Source organism: Solanum tuberosum, unplaced genomic scaffold, assembly GCF_000226075.1.
Source record: "Solanum tuberosum cultivar DM 1-3 516 R44 unplaced genomic scaffold, SolTub_3.0 scf00155, whole genome shotgun sequence".
Lineage (NCBI taxonomy): Eukaryota > Viridiplantae > Streptophyta > Magnoliopsida > Solanales > Solanaceae > Solanum > Solanum tuberosum.
Window position 1 is genome coordinate 1285764 of NW_006239081.1, and position 14887 is coordinate 1300650.

General features: G+C 34.0%; 5 protein-coding genes across 5 annotated transcripts; 4 read left to right on the plus strand and 1 right to left on the minus strand.

Moving 5' to 3' along the window:
* Positions 1 to 710: 710 nt before the first annotated feature.
* LOC102595344 (vacuolar protein sorting-associated protein 2 homolog 1) lies at positions 711 to 5194 on the plus strand. The gene is made up of 5 exons (XM_006353490.2): positions 711 to 891; positions 3171 to 3301; positions 3810 to 3914; positions 4563 to 4823; positions 4914 to 5194. The coding sequence occupies exons 1-5, from the start codon at positions 855 to 857 to the stop codon at positions 5049 to 5051; spliced, it is 672 nt and encodes a 223-aa protein (XP_006353552.1). The 5' UTR covers positions 711 to 854; the 3' UTR covers positions 5052 to 5194.
* A 1194-nt stretch (positions 5195 to 6388) lies between these two features.
* LOC107061677 (RING-H2 finger protein ATL52-like) lies at positions 6389 to 6898 on the minus strand. Its single transcript, XM_015311352.1, has one exon. It carries the CDS (start codon positions 6896 to 6898, stop codon positions 6389 to 6391), a length of 510 nt encoding a protein of 169 aa, XP_015166838.1.
* Positions 6899 to 8969: 2071 nt separating this feature from the next.
* LOC102595674 (uncharacterized) lies at positions 8970 to 9481 on the plus strand. The gene has a single exon (XM_006353491.2). It carries the CDS (start codon positions 9069 to 9071, stop codon positions 9429 to 9431), a length of 363 nt encoding a protein of 120 aa, XP_006353553.1. The 5' UTR covers positions 8970 to 9068; the 3' UTR covers positions 9432 to 9481.
* Positions 9482 to 11350: 1869 nt separating this feature from the next.
* Positions 11351 to 11894, plus strand: LOC102596015 (uncharacterized). The gene has a single exon (XM_006353492.2). The coding sequence runs from the start codon at positions 11434 to 11436 to the stop codon at positions 11791 to 11793; it is 360 nt and encodes a 119-aa protein (XP_006353554.1). The 5' UTR covers positions 11351 to 11433; the 3' UTR covers positions 11794 to 11894.
* Positions 11895 to 13721: 1827 nt separating this feature from the next.
* On the plus strand, positions 13722 to 14283 carry LOC102596339 (uncharacterized). Its single transcript, XM_006353493.2, has one exon. The coding sequence runs from the start codon at positions 13789 to 13791 to the stop codon at positions 14146 to 14148; it is 360 nt and encodes a 119-aa protein (XP_006353555.1). The 5' UTR covers positions 13722 to 13788; the 3' UTR covers positions 14149 to 14283.
* Positions 14284 to 14887: the final 604 nt, after the last annotated feature.

The window sequence follows — 14887 nt, forward strand, 5'->3', positions numbered from 1 at the left end:
ATAAAACAATACGATATATTATGAAACAATACCTAACAACCATCTAAACATAGTGTAATACGCTAAGTAAGAGAATAAATTACGTCTAACTATCTACTAACCTTCTACTATAATCCTTGACCTCTACAACCTCCTATTAAGGAATGACCTTAGTAAGCTGAAGTTACGTCATATCTTGTTTAATCACTCCACTCCAATGCTCCTCATCACAACTAGTACGGTCAACCTCTCACACCTAAAATGGGGCATTTGCAAATCTCTTATTCACACATGTCCAAACTATCTCAGTTTCACTTGGATCCCACGTCTTAACATCCACGAGAGTCACTCCCGCCTAATCCTGAATATTTTCATTCTTAATCTTATCTCGTTTAAATGCTCACACATCCACATCAACATCCTCATCTCCACCACTCACATTTTTCTAAACATGAAAGTTCTTCACTTACCAACACTCATATAATATGAAATTAAACGAATGGTCGTAAAATATATATATATATTTAAACTACGCGATAGGGGGTCCATAATCCATGAAATTATATTCAAAATCGAATATTGTGAAGTTCATAATGGGCCTGAGCCCGTCCATTGCAAAGTTGGAGTCCAATACACGGCCCATTAGCCAAAGCCCATCTCTGACCGGAAACTTCGTTTTGGGATTCGCGCACTAACTTCGCCGTGTTGTAGAATGGATTCGGTAACCACTATTGCCGCGTAGTAGTACATAAAAGACTCTTCTTTAACCCAAAAACCCACACTTTCCCCTTTTTCTTCCGTCAATAAATCCGAAATACTATTCCCATTTTTTCAGAAAGAAGAAGAAAAATTCAATCGCCGATCGATCAATAAAGATGAGTTTCCTATTCGGCAAGAGAAAAACTCCGGCAGGTTCGGTTTCTATCAGAAAATTTATGTTTGATATCGATCGAATTGATGTTTTGTTTACTGTTATTTCGATGAATTTATTGCGGTTTGAAAATTCCTGTTTTCGCGATCTATGTGAATTTGAGATGTGATCACATCGAATTGTTGGAAAGTATGGTGAAATTGATAAGTTTTGACTTTATGATTCTCTTATTTGATGAGAAATTAGGTATAAAGGTTTTGATGCTTTTGTTTAGTGAGTTTAGGGAAAGGAAATGATGCACAAGTGGACTTAGGATAATGATTTTAAAAAAAATTAGAGTGTTTAAATGTTTAATTTTGCTGGAGTGATGGCAAAAGGTTGGCTGTGGCAACCTTTGTGAATTGAGACGTGATCACCTGGAATTGTTGGCAAGTATGGTAAAATTGATAAGTGTGACTTTAAACTGCTGGATCTTAATTGCAGAATCTTATATTTGATGAGAAATTAAGTATAGCCGGTTTTGATGCTTTTTGTTTAGTGAGCTTAGGGAAAGAAAATGATGCATAAGTGGACTTAGGATAATGATTTTTTCTTTTTACTTAGAATGTTTGAAGTTTAAATTTTGTTAGTGATGGCAAAAGTTTGGCTGTGGTTGCCTTAGTGTCCTGTTTTTATTTATTCAATAAAGTTATTGCTATTTGAAAATTTCCTGTTTCGTGATGTGTTTCTGTGATCTATGTGAATTGGCACATGATAACCTCGAATTGTTGGGAAGTATGGTAAAATTGATAATTTTTTACTTGACACCGTTGGCTCATAATTTTGTAAAATCTCTAATTGATGTGAGTTTTAGTTATCCGGTTTTGATGCTTTTGTTTAGTGAGTTTAGATGAAAAACAAATGATGCATAGGTGGACTTTGGATGATGAAGTTTCTTATTTAGAATGTTTTAAGTTTAAATTTTGCTAGAGTGATGGCAAGAGGTTGGGTCTGGCCGTCTGGCCACCTTAATGTCCTTTCTTTTTAAGGTTTGGCATTCTTCTGATGGTATTTGAGGAAGACATTATTGTGGTCCAAATGATTCCTGGTTATGCGTATTCCATTGTCTAGATTGTATAATGGTTGGAGTTTTTTTATTTTGCTGATTGTGAGCATTTTCTTACTAAATTTAATGTTGGAAGTTTCTTTCTGTAAAATATTGAGTGGACATCGTGCGTGTTGTCCCATATATCTCATACTAAACTGACAATGACATATACTACACTTGATCTTGGCCAAAAGGCCAAGAAGGCTTAAAACTTGAAAGCTCTGGTTTATACTTTTTACTGCTAAACCTTAAACACTTAAATGGCAATTTTGTGTTGGTCTTGGTCTTGTTCAACTGCACATGGTAGACTACGTTGACACCCAAAAAAAGAAAAGAAAATGAATACCAACTTGATACAGATAAGTGCAGGTGCTTTTCTATTGCATGTTCTGTCTGTGTATGTGTGTGCGCTCATGCTGCCTATTTTTTTTGGAAGTCACCTCCTACTAATGAAATGCCTTAATACCTAGTTCGGCGTTATTTTTGTCTGGTTTACCTGCTTACTTATCAGAGCAAGCTCCATAATTTTCTTACCTTGAGTGATTTTAGTTCCCAAATGTTATCTTTACAAATTACAAATATTTTGTTTTCCCCGTCCTTGTCTGAACCTATTGTTATTATGCCTCACTTGTTTTCTGCAAGTCTATACAAAATCTCGTTGTTTTTTTGGGACTTGGGGTTATGGAGGAATTTGATTTCCGATTTTTTTGATGCTGGAAACGTTACCAGGGTATTTGTATCTCTTAGACCTTATCTCTATCCATTACTTCTCAAAATTTTACTACACTGCGAGTGGGAAGTTCATTGTTGTTGGAAAAACTACCATTAACTCAATCTGTTTAGGAACGATTTGGGAACTTCTGATTCGCTTTGTGAAATTTAAATTTATCTATGCCCCTCTCCTAAATTTTTCAAAGTCTCTGCATGTGGTAATAATATTACGTCAATGTGGGATTCCCCACATCGTTTATTTTCTTATATATTTGTTAATTTAATATGTCACTTTTCTTTTATAGAGAACTAGTTTGAAATCCCTAGAATACAGCTTTTCTTGCTAATTCTCAGTTTTATGAATTTTACTTGCTAATTTCCCCATTTTGTTGTTTCTTATATAAATCAGTGCATGATACTGTTCTATGTTGTTCCCTTGGAATTTGATGGGATGTGATTGCTGTTAGTCCTTTCTGAAGGATTTCCTTGCATTGGTTTCTAATGTTTTATTTTCATTTGCAGAACTCCTGCGTGAAAACAAGCGTATGCTTGATAAATCTATCCGAGAAATAGAAAGGGAGAGACAGGGCTTACAAACACAAGAAAAGAAACTAATTGCAGAGATAAAGAAAAGTGCAAAGCAAGGACAGATGGTATGTCTTCTGTCTGTATCTAAACCCCACTTAGTAAAGAGTACTTTTTCATCTTTTTTATTTGCCTCTTTACTTTTTCAAATCAATGGCTCACATGCTGTGATTTTTTAAGAGGTAGGTTATTCTATGATGGTGGAGCCTATCATGCACTTCTGTTATTAGTATTCTAGTTGCTTGAACTATTACTATAAATTAGCTGTAAGTAACGAAGTGCTGAAGAAGGCCTGTACTGTAGTTAATGTTAATCAAACATTGCACAGAGTTGAACCCAAAAAGCACCAGCTCTAATGTTTTCTAGTTAAGCTTTACTTTGGTTCAATTAGTTGAACAGAAAATGTATTATGCAGTTAGTGCAAGTGCATCGAGTCTTGGAAAAAGGCACTGGCTACTTCGTCACTTTTGTTTCTTGAATTCAGTAATGTATTATTCTATAGATAGTGCAAGGAAATATATAGGATTAACAACAATACTTAAGTCCATTTGTGATTTGAAGTTCTTTTGATTCTAGGGCGCTGTGAAGGTGATGGCGAAAGATCTTATCAGAACAAGGCATCAGGTTGAAAAATTTTACAAGCTTAAGTCCCAACTTCAAGGCGTCTCCCTCAGAATTCAGGTAGTTATGGACATCATTATCATTGACATTATTGTTAATTTTTCTTGCTGTTGTTGCTATTGCTACTGTTTTGCTTTTGAGAAGTGTTAGCTTTATTAATATTTGCAAAACAGTATCCTTGATTTATTCCTTCCCTCCTCTGGAGTAAACTCTGCAATCTTAACAGTAAGTTCCCGTCACCAGTTAATGGAAAATTGGGAAAGCTTCTCCATCAGTTGCGGAGACAAATGGCGGCACTGGGTTCATCTGAACTCATTATTTTCGATGTAGAGCATAAATTTTTGTGCAAAAGTACTTTATAATTGCAATAAATAGTAGGTATGAACTCATAATTTTAAAAATACAATGTGTTCAATCCTAAGAATCTTAAAGGATTGAACACATAAGGGTCAAGTCCAGGATCCACTTCTGTTTTTGGTGCTGCAAGGGAACTACTCACATTTCCTGATAATGATTTATTCTCCACATTCAAACTGTTTAGGCATATGCAAACTGGTTGACAAAAATATTTATGCTGTGTGAATGATTGATTAAGAGTTCCTAACATGGTTGATTTTCAATTGCATATATTTGGTTGTCTTGAAAAATCAATTGTTTCCTAACTCTTTTCTTCTTCCCAAAATACCCAAATATTATCATTGGTATCAGACTTTGAAATCAACACAAGCAATGGGTGAAGCAATGAAAGGCGTTACAAAGGCAATGGGACAGATGAACAGGCAGATGAATTTGCCGGCATTGCAGAGAATAATGCAAGAATTTGAGATGCAAAATGAAAAGATGGAAATGGTGAGTGAGGTGATGGGAGATGCCATTGATGATGCTTTGGAAGGGGATGAGGAAGAAGAAGAAACTGAAGAGTTGGTGAGCCAGGTCCTTGATGAGATTGGAATTAATATCAACAATGAGGTATTTTACCACTCTTTAGTTACACCTATTTGGATGTATATGATATGTTTGCAATGCTCTAATTACTTATGGTCTTTGAATTAATGGCAGCTTGTCAATGCTCCTTCTTCTGCGGTGGCTGCTCCAGCAGCGAAAGGCAAGGTTGCACAAGCTGAGGCAACTGACAATGACGATGGTGGGATAGACAGTGATCTGCAAGCAAGGTTAGACAATTTGAGGAAAATGTAAATTGTTTGTAGAATGAATTGGAAACTTTATATGGTCTTGTAATATTTGTGAAAATTCTGGAATTCATGATCAGGCATTGTGTCTGTCATTGCAATTTGCAAAACATAGCATGCCCTATGCTTTCTATTTATTCTTTTTTTTTTTTAGAAGGTAACTGTCTTTGTATTATATATTCCAAAAAATCAAATCTGCCACAACTTGTTACAACTTACAGGTAATCATTTTTTCACATCATAGAACACAAGCATTTTCATGTAATTATCATCTTTTTCTTCTTTTTCTATAACCCTGGTGTTCGGGCTGGGCCAATTTACGCACATCTTGACTAATTCCACATGCAATAAAAAAAGAGAGACTAATTCCATCGGCTAAGTGATATCTCCCACTAGCATAGGTATTAATATAACTCTATCCACCAATGATTGGATAGATTGAAAGGAATCACTTTATGTTTTTGTCTTTGGGAATTTGAACTTGAAACCTCATCATTTCCAACTCCCTTCATTGACTATCAAGTCACGTTGGGTGCAGTGTTTTGGATGACAAAAGGCGACATGGGTCTGCTCACCGCGAGGCGAGTAGCAAGGCACTCACCTTTTTAAAGTGCGTCGTCAATTAATACCAAAAAATTCAAATATTAAATTGCATATATAAATAATCAAAATCTCAATAGCAATAAATATTAGCAAATTCAATTCAAAAATTGGAAGTAGATAGTACATACTAAAAGTTTAGAATTTGAATGAGAAAAAAACAGAACAAAAGTCAAAGAAGTGAGGAAAGAAAGAGAGGTAGAAGCTACTCTGAAGTCTGCAGAAGAATAAAGAAAAAGAAACAGATGAAGAAGTAAAGAAGAAGAAATACGTATTGGTTGGACGTTGGATTTGCCGGAGAAGTCTAGTCGAGTCGATCGGTTGGAGTCGGAGTCACAGTCTAAGAGTCCGACTGTTCAAATTTGGAGAGAAAATTCTAACATTACCTTTTTAACTTTTAAAATCCTAAATTGGTCTCTTTTTTTTTTAATTCTAACAAAACACAAAAGGCGAGGCCCTTTTCGTCTTTGTCACCTTTGAAGATTGCCTCGCCACTAAGCTAATAGGCGATAAAGGGTTGTCTCGCCATTGGCGACGAGGCGAATGGCGATTGCCTTTCACAACACTGGACTTGGGTGCAACTATCATCTTTCTCTATTACCACAACCACTGGGATCCCCTCATCAAGGAGCGTCTTCATGCAAAACCAATATTTCCTAGAAACAGAAACTACCATAACACAAAAATGGAATGAAAGAAAATACCTTTATGGAAAAAAATCAAAATGAAATGAAAGAAAATAAACTAAACTGAACTTCCTTGAACTATCAACCCGTCTCGAGAACTTCCCTCTTGCCTTGTGAAACTATTCCGGTGAAGCACTGGTGGCTCCACCGGAGAACGACACAAAGGGCAATCCAAATGAGAATAAAGCCACATATCAATGCAAGAAGCATGAAAAGAATGTTTGCATATTGGAAGTTGCTTCACTTCTTCCCCTTCTTCGAAAGCTGATAAACACACAGCACACTCATAATCACTGTTCTTTTCCTGTTGATTTCCTCCTCCTTCTTTCTTGTACCTGAAACTGGACACTGTGTTCACGTTAAGGTTATTAGGAACCTGGATGGTGTTTTGTTCAAGAGACTGATTCGTGTGGTTGTTTTCGTTGCACCATCGAGTGTGAATGAAATTGTAGAGACCAAGCAGGAAAACTGCTGTTCCTACAATGATAAGAGCGCAATACAAACTGGGTAAGTTCAGTTGTTTTGGAGGAGAATATGAAGGAATATAAGGCATAGGAGCTTCTGGCATGGTTGATTAGTTGAAGCTTTTTGTTTGAGAAGCAACTATTATGAGGAGATAGATTTGATTCACCAACTAGTGATATATATAACCAAGTAAAGTAGTATAATATTACTACGAATTTAACTTATATACACAAGAGGTAGAAAAAAAAGGTACTATATGTGCATTTTAACCTGTCTAATTTATCAGCTTAGTAGTTCCACTTCTTTTGGGCAGTTCTTTAGTTATATCTTCAAGTGATCTGATAGTATAGGAAGTTAAATTCTGTTACTCCTTGCGTACTTTTAGTACTTGTCGTCTAAAACAAGTCATAGATATTTGTATTGGCATGAAGGGAGTGTTATTTACATGGATAATATTAATAATAATGTTATTTTCTTGTACTTTGTGAAATTCAACTTGTGATAATAGGTTACATACCATCCTTACAGGTAAATATGATTGTGTAAATATTAAGAAATTTGATTTTATCTGTTTGATGTTTTAACTTTTATAGAGGAAAAAAATAGTGAATTACTATTAATTATGAAGCCGTGGAATCAAAGGAGTATAAAGAAGGAATATTTCTGTAGGCTGGTTAAATAAATAAACTGTGATGAAACATGAAATCAAATGAAGAAGACAAATAAATTGACATCTAAATTTGCTGTCACTTTTCAAGCAAAGTCGATTTTATAGCTCCTATTTTGTCATTTTTAACAGGAAGTTTGATGGATAATTTGATTTTAATTTACTTTGTGAACCTTATCTTTTGGTAGGTTGTGTATCTTTAGGTAAATATTATAATAGTTTTTTCTGTCCCCTCTTGATGTAATATACTCCCTTCCTATTTCACCTTTCTTTTCAAAAAATGATAAAATAATTAGAAGTCAGGGAAGGGGAAAGAGGTTACAAGTGAGGAATCGAACCCTCACTAGCAAGGTGAAAGTTTAGATAGTCAGTCAACTGAGCTACTAAGATTCACCCTTCCTATTTCAATATGTTTATCCATTTTTAGTTTTTTTTGTGGCCGTTTAATAGTGTTCTCCATTGCTTATGACGATGGCGATGGCTCCTAAAGTAAAGAAAGCCACTTTCCAATCAATTACGACTCCTCACTCAGATATTGATAGTGTCCGACTGTCCATGAAGTTCTTGAAGAAATGAAAACTTCTTGAAAGAAGCTTCGACCAATATATCTTCCACATCTCCAATCCATACCCCTCTTGAAAAGGGTATGAATTTCATGACGTTCACTTTTGGGGTTAAAATGTTAACCCTTTTAATGTAATTATAAGATGACATATGTGGAGATTTAATTAACTTTAAGGACAATTGGTGCCTAATAATTGGAAGAAGGGCAACTTTGTGTTGTCATTTTTAACACATTAGGGATATTTTTGTGGACCCCTTTTTCATATTTATTTCATTGTTGAAGCTATATGATCCTTAGTCCAATATAAAGATTCACGGGGTAGATGGATTACACGTGTACACTTCAATTGAACCAAGATAATAGTTTATCAATAATTGAGGGACCAATCTACAAGATTAAAGATTTCACATTTTTGAAGGCTTAATTACTTGTACCTATCTTTTGGGTGCTCTGATACTATACTAATTTCGTTACGCTAATGGACATGGATATAGCTAGCTATTCTTCGATATACGGTTTAATCAACCTTAGCCACTTTGTTTTAAATCCTGTATTTGACATAAGAAATTTATTCAATATGTATAAAGTATAAACTGTTAATTTAGAACTCAATAGCTTAAAATGACTAGAATTAACAAGGGAGAGTTGTGTAGATAGTAAACACTTTTCACCTCCAACCCCAAGATTGTGGTCCGTCAGTCATCAAGGGAGCAAAAAAGTGGAAGTTCTTAGGAGGAGGTAACAAAAGGGCTAGAATTTTGAATCCATAAACTTTAAATTCTAGCTCCGCTTCTGCTGCTGCTACTACTAAACTTAAAATTATGATAGGGATTGCAATGAGATAAGGTTATCCACCATAGACAAGTGAAGAATCCCCACGTAGGACATAAAGAAGAGATGTGCAACACCAATTGCCCCATTTTCCACCTCTCATATCTTAATGGCTCTCAAAAGCACAACTTACATATATCAACAAACAACACAAGAATATAGAGACATAGAACAACTCAAAAGAAGAAAAATTAAGGCAAAATAATAATAATGGCTTCTACTTCTTCAATAGTTTCAATGGCAATGCCACTAACTTACACATCCCAAAACAAGCAACCAATTGTTGAAGCTTTTTTCAAGCCATTGCCAATTAGACCTTCAAAACAAATTACAACTTCAAAAAAGTTTGTAGTCATCAAGGCCACTTCAATTAAGGAAAAGGCAATGGTAGGGTTGACAACAGGTGTACTCACAGCATCAATGGTTGTACCTGATGTAGCACAAGCTGCTGAGGGTTTGTCACCATCACTCAAGAACTTCTTGCTTAGCATTGTGTCTGGTGGAGTTGTGCTTGGTGCTATTATTGGTGCTATTATTGGTGTCTCCAATTTTGATCCTGTTAAGAGGGGTTAATTTTGTGTGCTTTCTTTCTATATAAATGATATTGTTTGGTTTTCAAGTATGATTTTGTGTATGTTTAATTCCTTTTAGCTTATTTTTTGGTTTAATCATCTTGGTATTCGAAATAGTAAAGGCTCGTCATAGTGCTGTTAATAGGCTCTATTAAGATAGCGCGAAAGAGTTTACTATATAGTTAATTCACATTTGGAATGTTTAGGATTCACTAAAAGAAGCGATTCATATCATGATTTTTTTCATTTATACAACTCAAACCTAAGATATGTATGTCAATTTTACTAGATATACATGATTCTCGTACATCTTATCACACTACTCGGTGGTAATTCCTTGGTTGTAATTTTGCTAGAAATATGCGAATGCTTTAATTTTGATTTGGGATTAGTGTGCATACACTAAAAGCAGTGGCGGAGCTACGTTGAAGCAAGGGGGTTCATATGATACCTCTTGTTCAAAAATTTAGTGTCTATTATAAGACAAAAATAATAAAATGCAAGGAATAAGTTGTACCTAGTTTTAAAAAAATGTTTTGTACAGTGAGTGAAGTAAAATAAAGGTATCATGAGTGAAACACCTAGTGAAAGTCAAACTTCACGCATTAAAGGTACCATGAGTGAAACACTATGTCAAAGTTAAATTTTTGAAATTGTCAAGCCAAACTTCAGATAAAAATATCTGAATATGATATTTTTAAGCTAAATTTCAGATAATAATAATTGAAGTTTGGTCTTGCCAAGCCCACAACTTTAGACGAAAACAAAACTTCTGAAGTTGTTTTTAATTACCAAGGCCACATTCACCACAAAATGTCTGAAGTTAGGCATTGCCAAGGTCACAATTCCAATAATTTTGAAGTTGGCCTTGATTAGCTATTATATATATATTTGAACTTCAGTAAAAAATGTTCAAAGTTTGACCTAAAGTCCACAACTTCAGTAAAAAAATGTTTAAGGTTAACTTTGAAAAATTATTATATATCTGAAGTCTTGTCAAGGTCACAACTTCAAGCAAAAATATTTGAAATTTGGCTCTGTCAAATCCACAAATTCAATTAAAAAAATGTAAGTTGATCTTAATTCTTAACAAGTCAAAATGTTATTTATGAATACAGACCAAATATCCTATCATAATTACCAACATTTACAAGACTATCGCGTATATCGACCCTCACATGGTCAATCAATTCTGTTGACAACCACCATTGTTAGCTTCCGCCACACAACCAAATGACAGAATCATCAGTCATTACTACTAATTACTCTTTACTAATAGTCATCATTCGACAATTATTACCTTTGACTTTACCTATACCACCATCAATCATTACTGTCGACAACCTCCACTAACCATGACCACGTATTATTGCACGCCATCCACCACCATCAATCACCAACTAGTCATTATTGTACAATCATCACTATCTACCTCCTCCACCAATATCACCTTACTACATGAAAATTATTTTTTTTTCTAATATTTTGTGATTATAATATTTAATTAATTATATTTAAAATGTATTTCTATTAATTTTAATTTTTAAATAAAGAAAATTATACATATTTAGACATTGAAAAAATAAATAGTTTTAATTATACAAAAAATTAATCATCCATTGTTTAAATTTTGAAATAATTTTAATACTAAGAAATGCATTCAAATAATTAAATTACAAAAATAAATGTTTCATATTTCCTCATTCTCATATGCTTCAACTAGGAAGTTTTGGAGTCCCCAAACTTTGATGTACCATAGGTTCTTTCTCAACATAAAATTATGTCAACCTTACAATAAGATAACCTTATCCATCACATAGCCAATAGCCAATAAGAACCAGCCACATAGGACAAAATAAAATATGCCAACTCCAAATTTTAATTTTCCACCTCTCATTAAAAACCCTCTCTTTATCATCTCAATACAAATTCACATCATATTAACAATACCATACTCCTTTAACTTTGTTTCTGTAATTCTTGAGAGCAAAAAGGCAAAAGAAATGGCTACTTCTTCAATAGTTTCAATGGCAATGCCACTAACTTGCAAAAGCCAAAAGAAACAACCAATTGTTGAAGGTTTTTTCAAGCCATTACCAATTAGGCCTTCAAAACAAATTGCAACCTCAAAAAAGTTTGTAGTCATCAAGGCATCTTCAATTAAGGAAAAAGCAGTGGTAGGGTTGACAACAGGTGTACTCACAGCATCAATGGTTGTACCTGATGTAGCACAAGCTGCTGAGAGTTTGTCACCATCACTTAAGAACTTTTTACTTAGCATTGTGTCTGGTGGAGTTGTGCTTGGTGCTATTATTGGTGCTATTATTGGTGTCTCCAACTTTGATCCTGTTAAGAGGGGTTAATTTTGTGCCTTTTCTTTAATTGATTGTATCTATATATATGATATTGTTTGGTTTTCAAGTATTGTTTTGTCTTATGTTAACATGGACAATTTAATTCCCTAGCTTTTTTTCCCGATTTATTCATCTGATATTCGAAATAGTAAATGCTCGTAATAGCGCTCCAGTGAAACTAGGCTCTCTTAAGATCGTGTGAAATAGTTTTCTATACGACTGATTTAGATTTAGATTTGCAATGTGTAAATCTGTAGTTTTTCGCAAATTCTTTTCTTTCCTTACTTAATTCACAATGTATCTAGAAATTCTTAACATTTTTTTCTTGTGTGATCAACGGTGGTTTAATGAAAGTTGTGGTTTAAAGTTAAATCTTAATAAAAGATCTCGAATTTATGTATTTTAGTTTAACTTAGCATAAAGTTTAAAAATGTAAAATACTTTTGAATTCGATGCTCTTAAACAATAATACCATACCCTGTGTAATCCTACCAGTGAGATTTGAGGAGGGTGGTAAATACGCAACCTAACTCTACTTTATGTAGGTAGAAAAGTTATTTCCGATCAACTCTCAGCTCAATTAAGCATATCAAATTCAAGCATGAAAAATAAATATAGTAATGGAGAAGTCATGCTGAAAATAATGCTGAAGAGGAACACTAGCAACAATAAATAAAACGATTGATAATTGAAACAAATGAATCAACATGTAATAATAAAAATCGGACGATAAGATAGAAGTGTAATAATACCAAAATTGGCAAGGGAGATTAGACATTGCTCAACTATCTACTAACTTTCTACTCTAATACTCGACCTCCATATCCTCCTATTTAGAGCCTCTCCTCGGTGAGCTGCTAGTGTGCCATGTTATGCCTGAACACCTCTTCCCAAGAGTTTTTTGACCTACCTCTACTTCTCCTCACGCCTACCATAGTCAACCTCTCACACCTCCTTACTGGGACATATGTGCATCTACTCTAGACATATTCGAACCATCTCAGCCTTATCTATCTCATCTTGTCTGCCACGAGGATCACTCCCACTTGTATCTCTGTTACCATACCAAAAGTTTTGATATTTATGATCTTAAACATGTCATTCTATAAGAGTGCCATTAAGGCTAAAGCAAAAAGTAGGATTAGAAACTCATTAAATATAAAAAGATGCATTTTTTTAATTTTAAAGTAAATTCACAAAAAAAACGAGACACATAAAACGAGTATTTGTTTTTTTTTTTTAATTAAAAAGAGTATTTGTATTTTTGTATAATTACAAAATCGTGAAGATGTTCTCACTTAATTAAAAAATATCTATAAAGGTGATCTTTCTCGGAATTTCATTCACTAATACTGCCCAATCACCATTACCAATCTTAACGGGGCTATATTCAAAATTGACCACTAGATTATCAATCAATTTTATCACCAACTTTCATTATATAATCAAAATTATTAACCATCATCACCAATCACTTTTACCGTTGCTTATAACCATACAACCATTCTATTAGACTTTGACTATACCTCCACCAACCATTACGGCCAATCATCTTCACCAACCACGACTATCACTAATTATCACTGTACATCAAGACGAGCCAAATTCTAATGTTACGTCTCCCGAGAAATTTATAAAAAAGGAGGGGAAGAAGAAGGGGGTGTATTGGGGGGGGGGGCATATTTACTTGAACTTAAAAAATATTCAGGACCAAATGAACACTTGGACTCCTCAAAAATTTGATACACCATGAATCTTTTTTCAGTCTATGTGGACACATATAAAGTTATGACAACCTTCTAATTAGATAACCATATCCAATATAACCAATAAAAATCAGCCACATACAACAAAACAAAAATATGCCAACTCCAAATTTCAATTTTCCACCTCTCATTAAACATCCTCTCTTTATCCTCTCAATACAAAATCACATCATATTGACAATACCATACTTCTTTAAACTTTTGTTTTTGTAATTCTTGAGAGCAAAAGGCAAAAGAAATGGCCACTTCTTCAATAGTTTCAATGGCAATGCCACTAACTTACACAACCCAAAACAAGCAACCAATTGTTGAAGCTTTTTTCAAGCCATTGCCAATTAGGCCTTCAAAACAAATTACAACTTCAAAAAAGTTTATAGTCATCAAGGCATCTTCAATTAAGGAAAAGGCAGTGGTAGGGTTGACAACAGGTGTACTCACAGCATCAATGGTTGTACCTGATGTAGCACAAGCTGCTGAGGGTTTGTCACCATCACTCAAGAACTTCTTACTTAGCATTGTGTCTGGTGGAGTTGTGCTTGGTGCTATTATTGGTGCTATTATTGGTGTCTCCAACTTTGATCCTGTTAAGAGAGGTTAAATTTGTGACTTTCTTTAATTGTATCTAATATGATTTTGTGTATGTATTAATTCCTTTTAACTTATTTTTCTGTTTATTCATTTGGTATTTGAAATAGTAAAGTTGTGATAATGTTCTAGTAAATTGGCGCGAAACAATTTACTCTATGTTTAATTTAGATTTGCATTGCATAAGGTAAGGCTCACTAAAAGAAACATTTTATATATGTTGAGTTAAAGAGGAGGTATGTTGGTTAAAATTCGTGCACTTTTAAGTGTATCAATATGATATTTTGTTGTATTCCTTACCTTCTTTTAATTTGTATTAGTTTATGAATTTTTCGACTGATTAACTTTATTTGACCTCAAATTTGTGGGTTCATCTGTAATGACTTAAGTGAAGATACTTATATGACTAATTGAATTTTTTAGCATCCAAATTTTTGCTAACATTTGTAATGACCTAGTAAAGGATGCCTATAGCCTCTACAGAACCTACACCGCCCTTTTTTTTTTTTTACCGTTTAGAAGATGCAAATTAGAAATTCAATTTTTAAAATTTTTTCGTGTGTATTAGTCAATGGTTTTTTTTTTTGGAAATATAACTTATTGAATCTTTTTGCCCCAAAATTTTTAACACCATCATCCGCAAGGACCTAGTGAACGAATGCTACAACCTCTATAATATTCTCACCATTTTTTTAGCATTTTGGGATCACAAAACACTAATTTAGGTTTTTCTCAGTTTTTATGTGTATTAG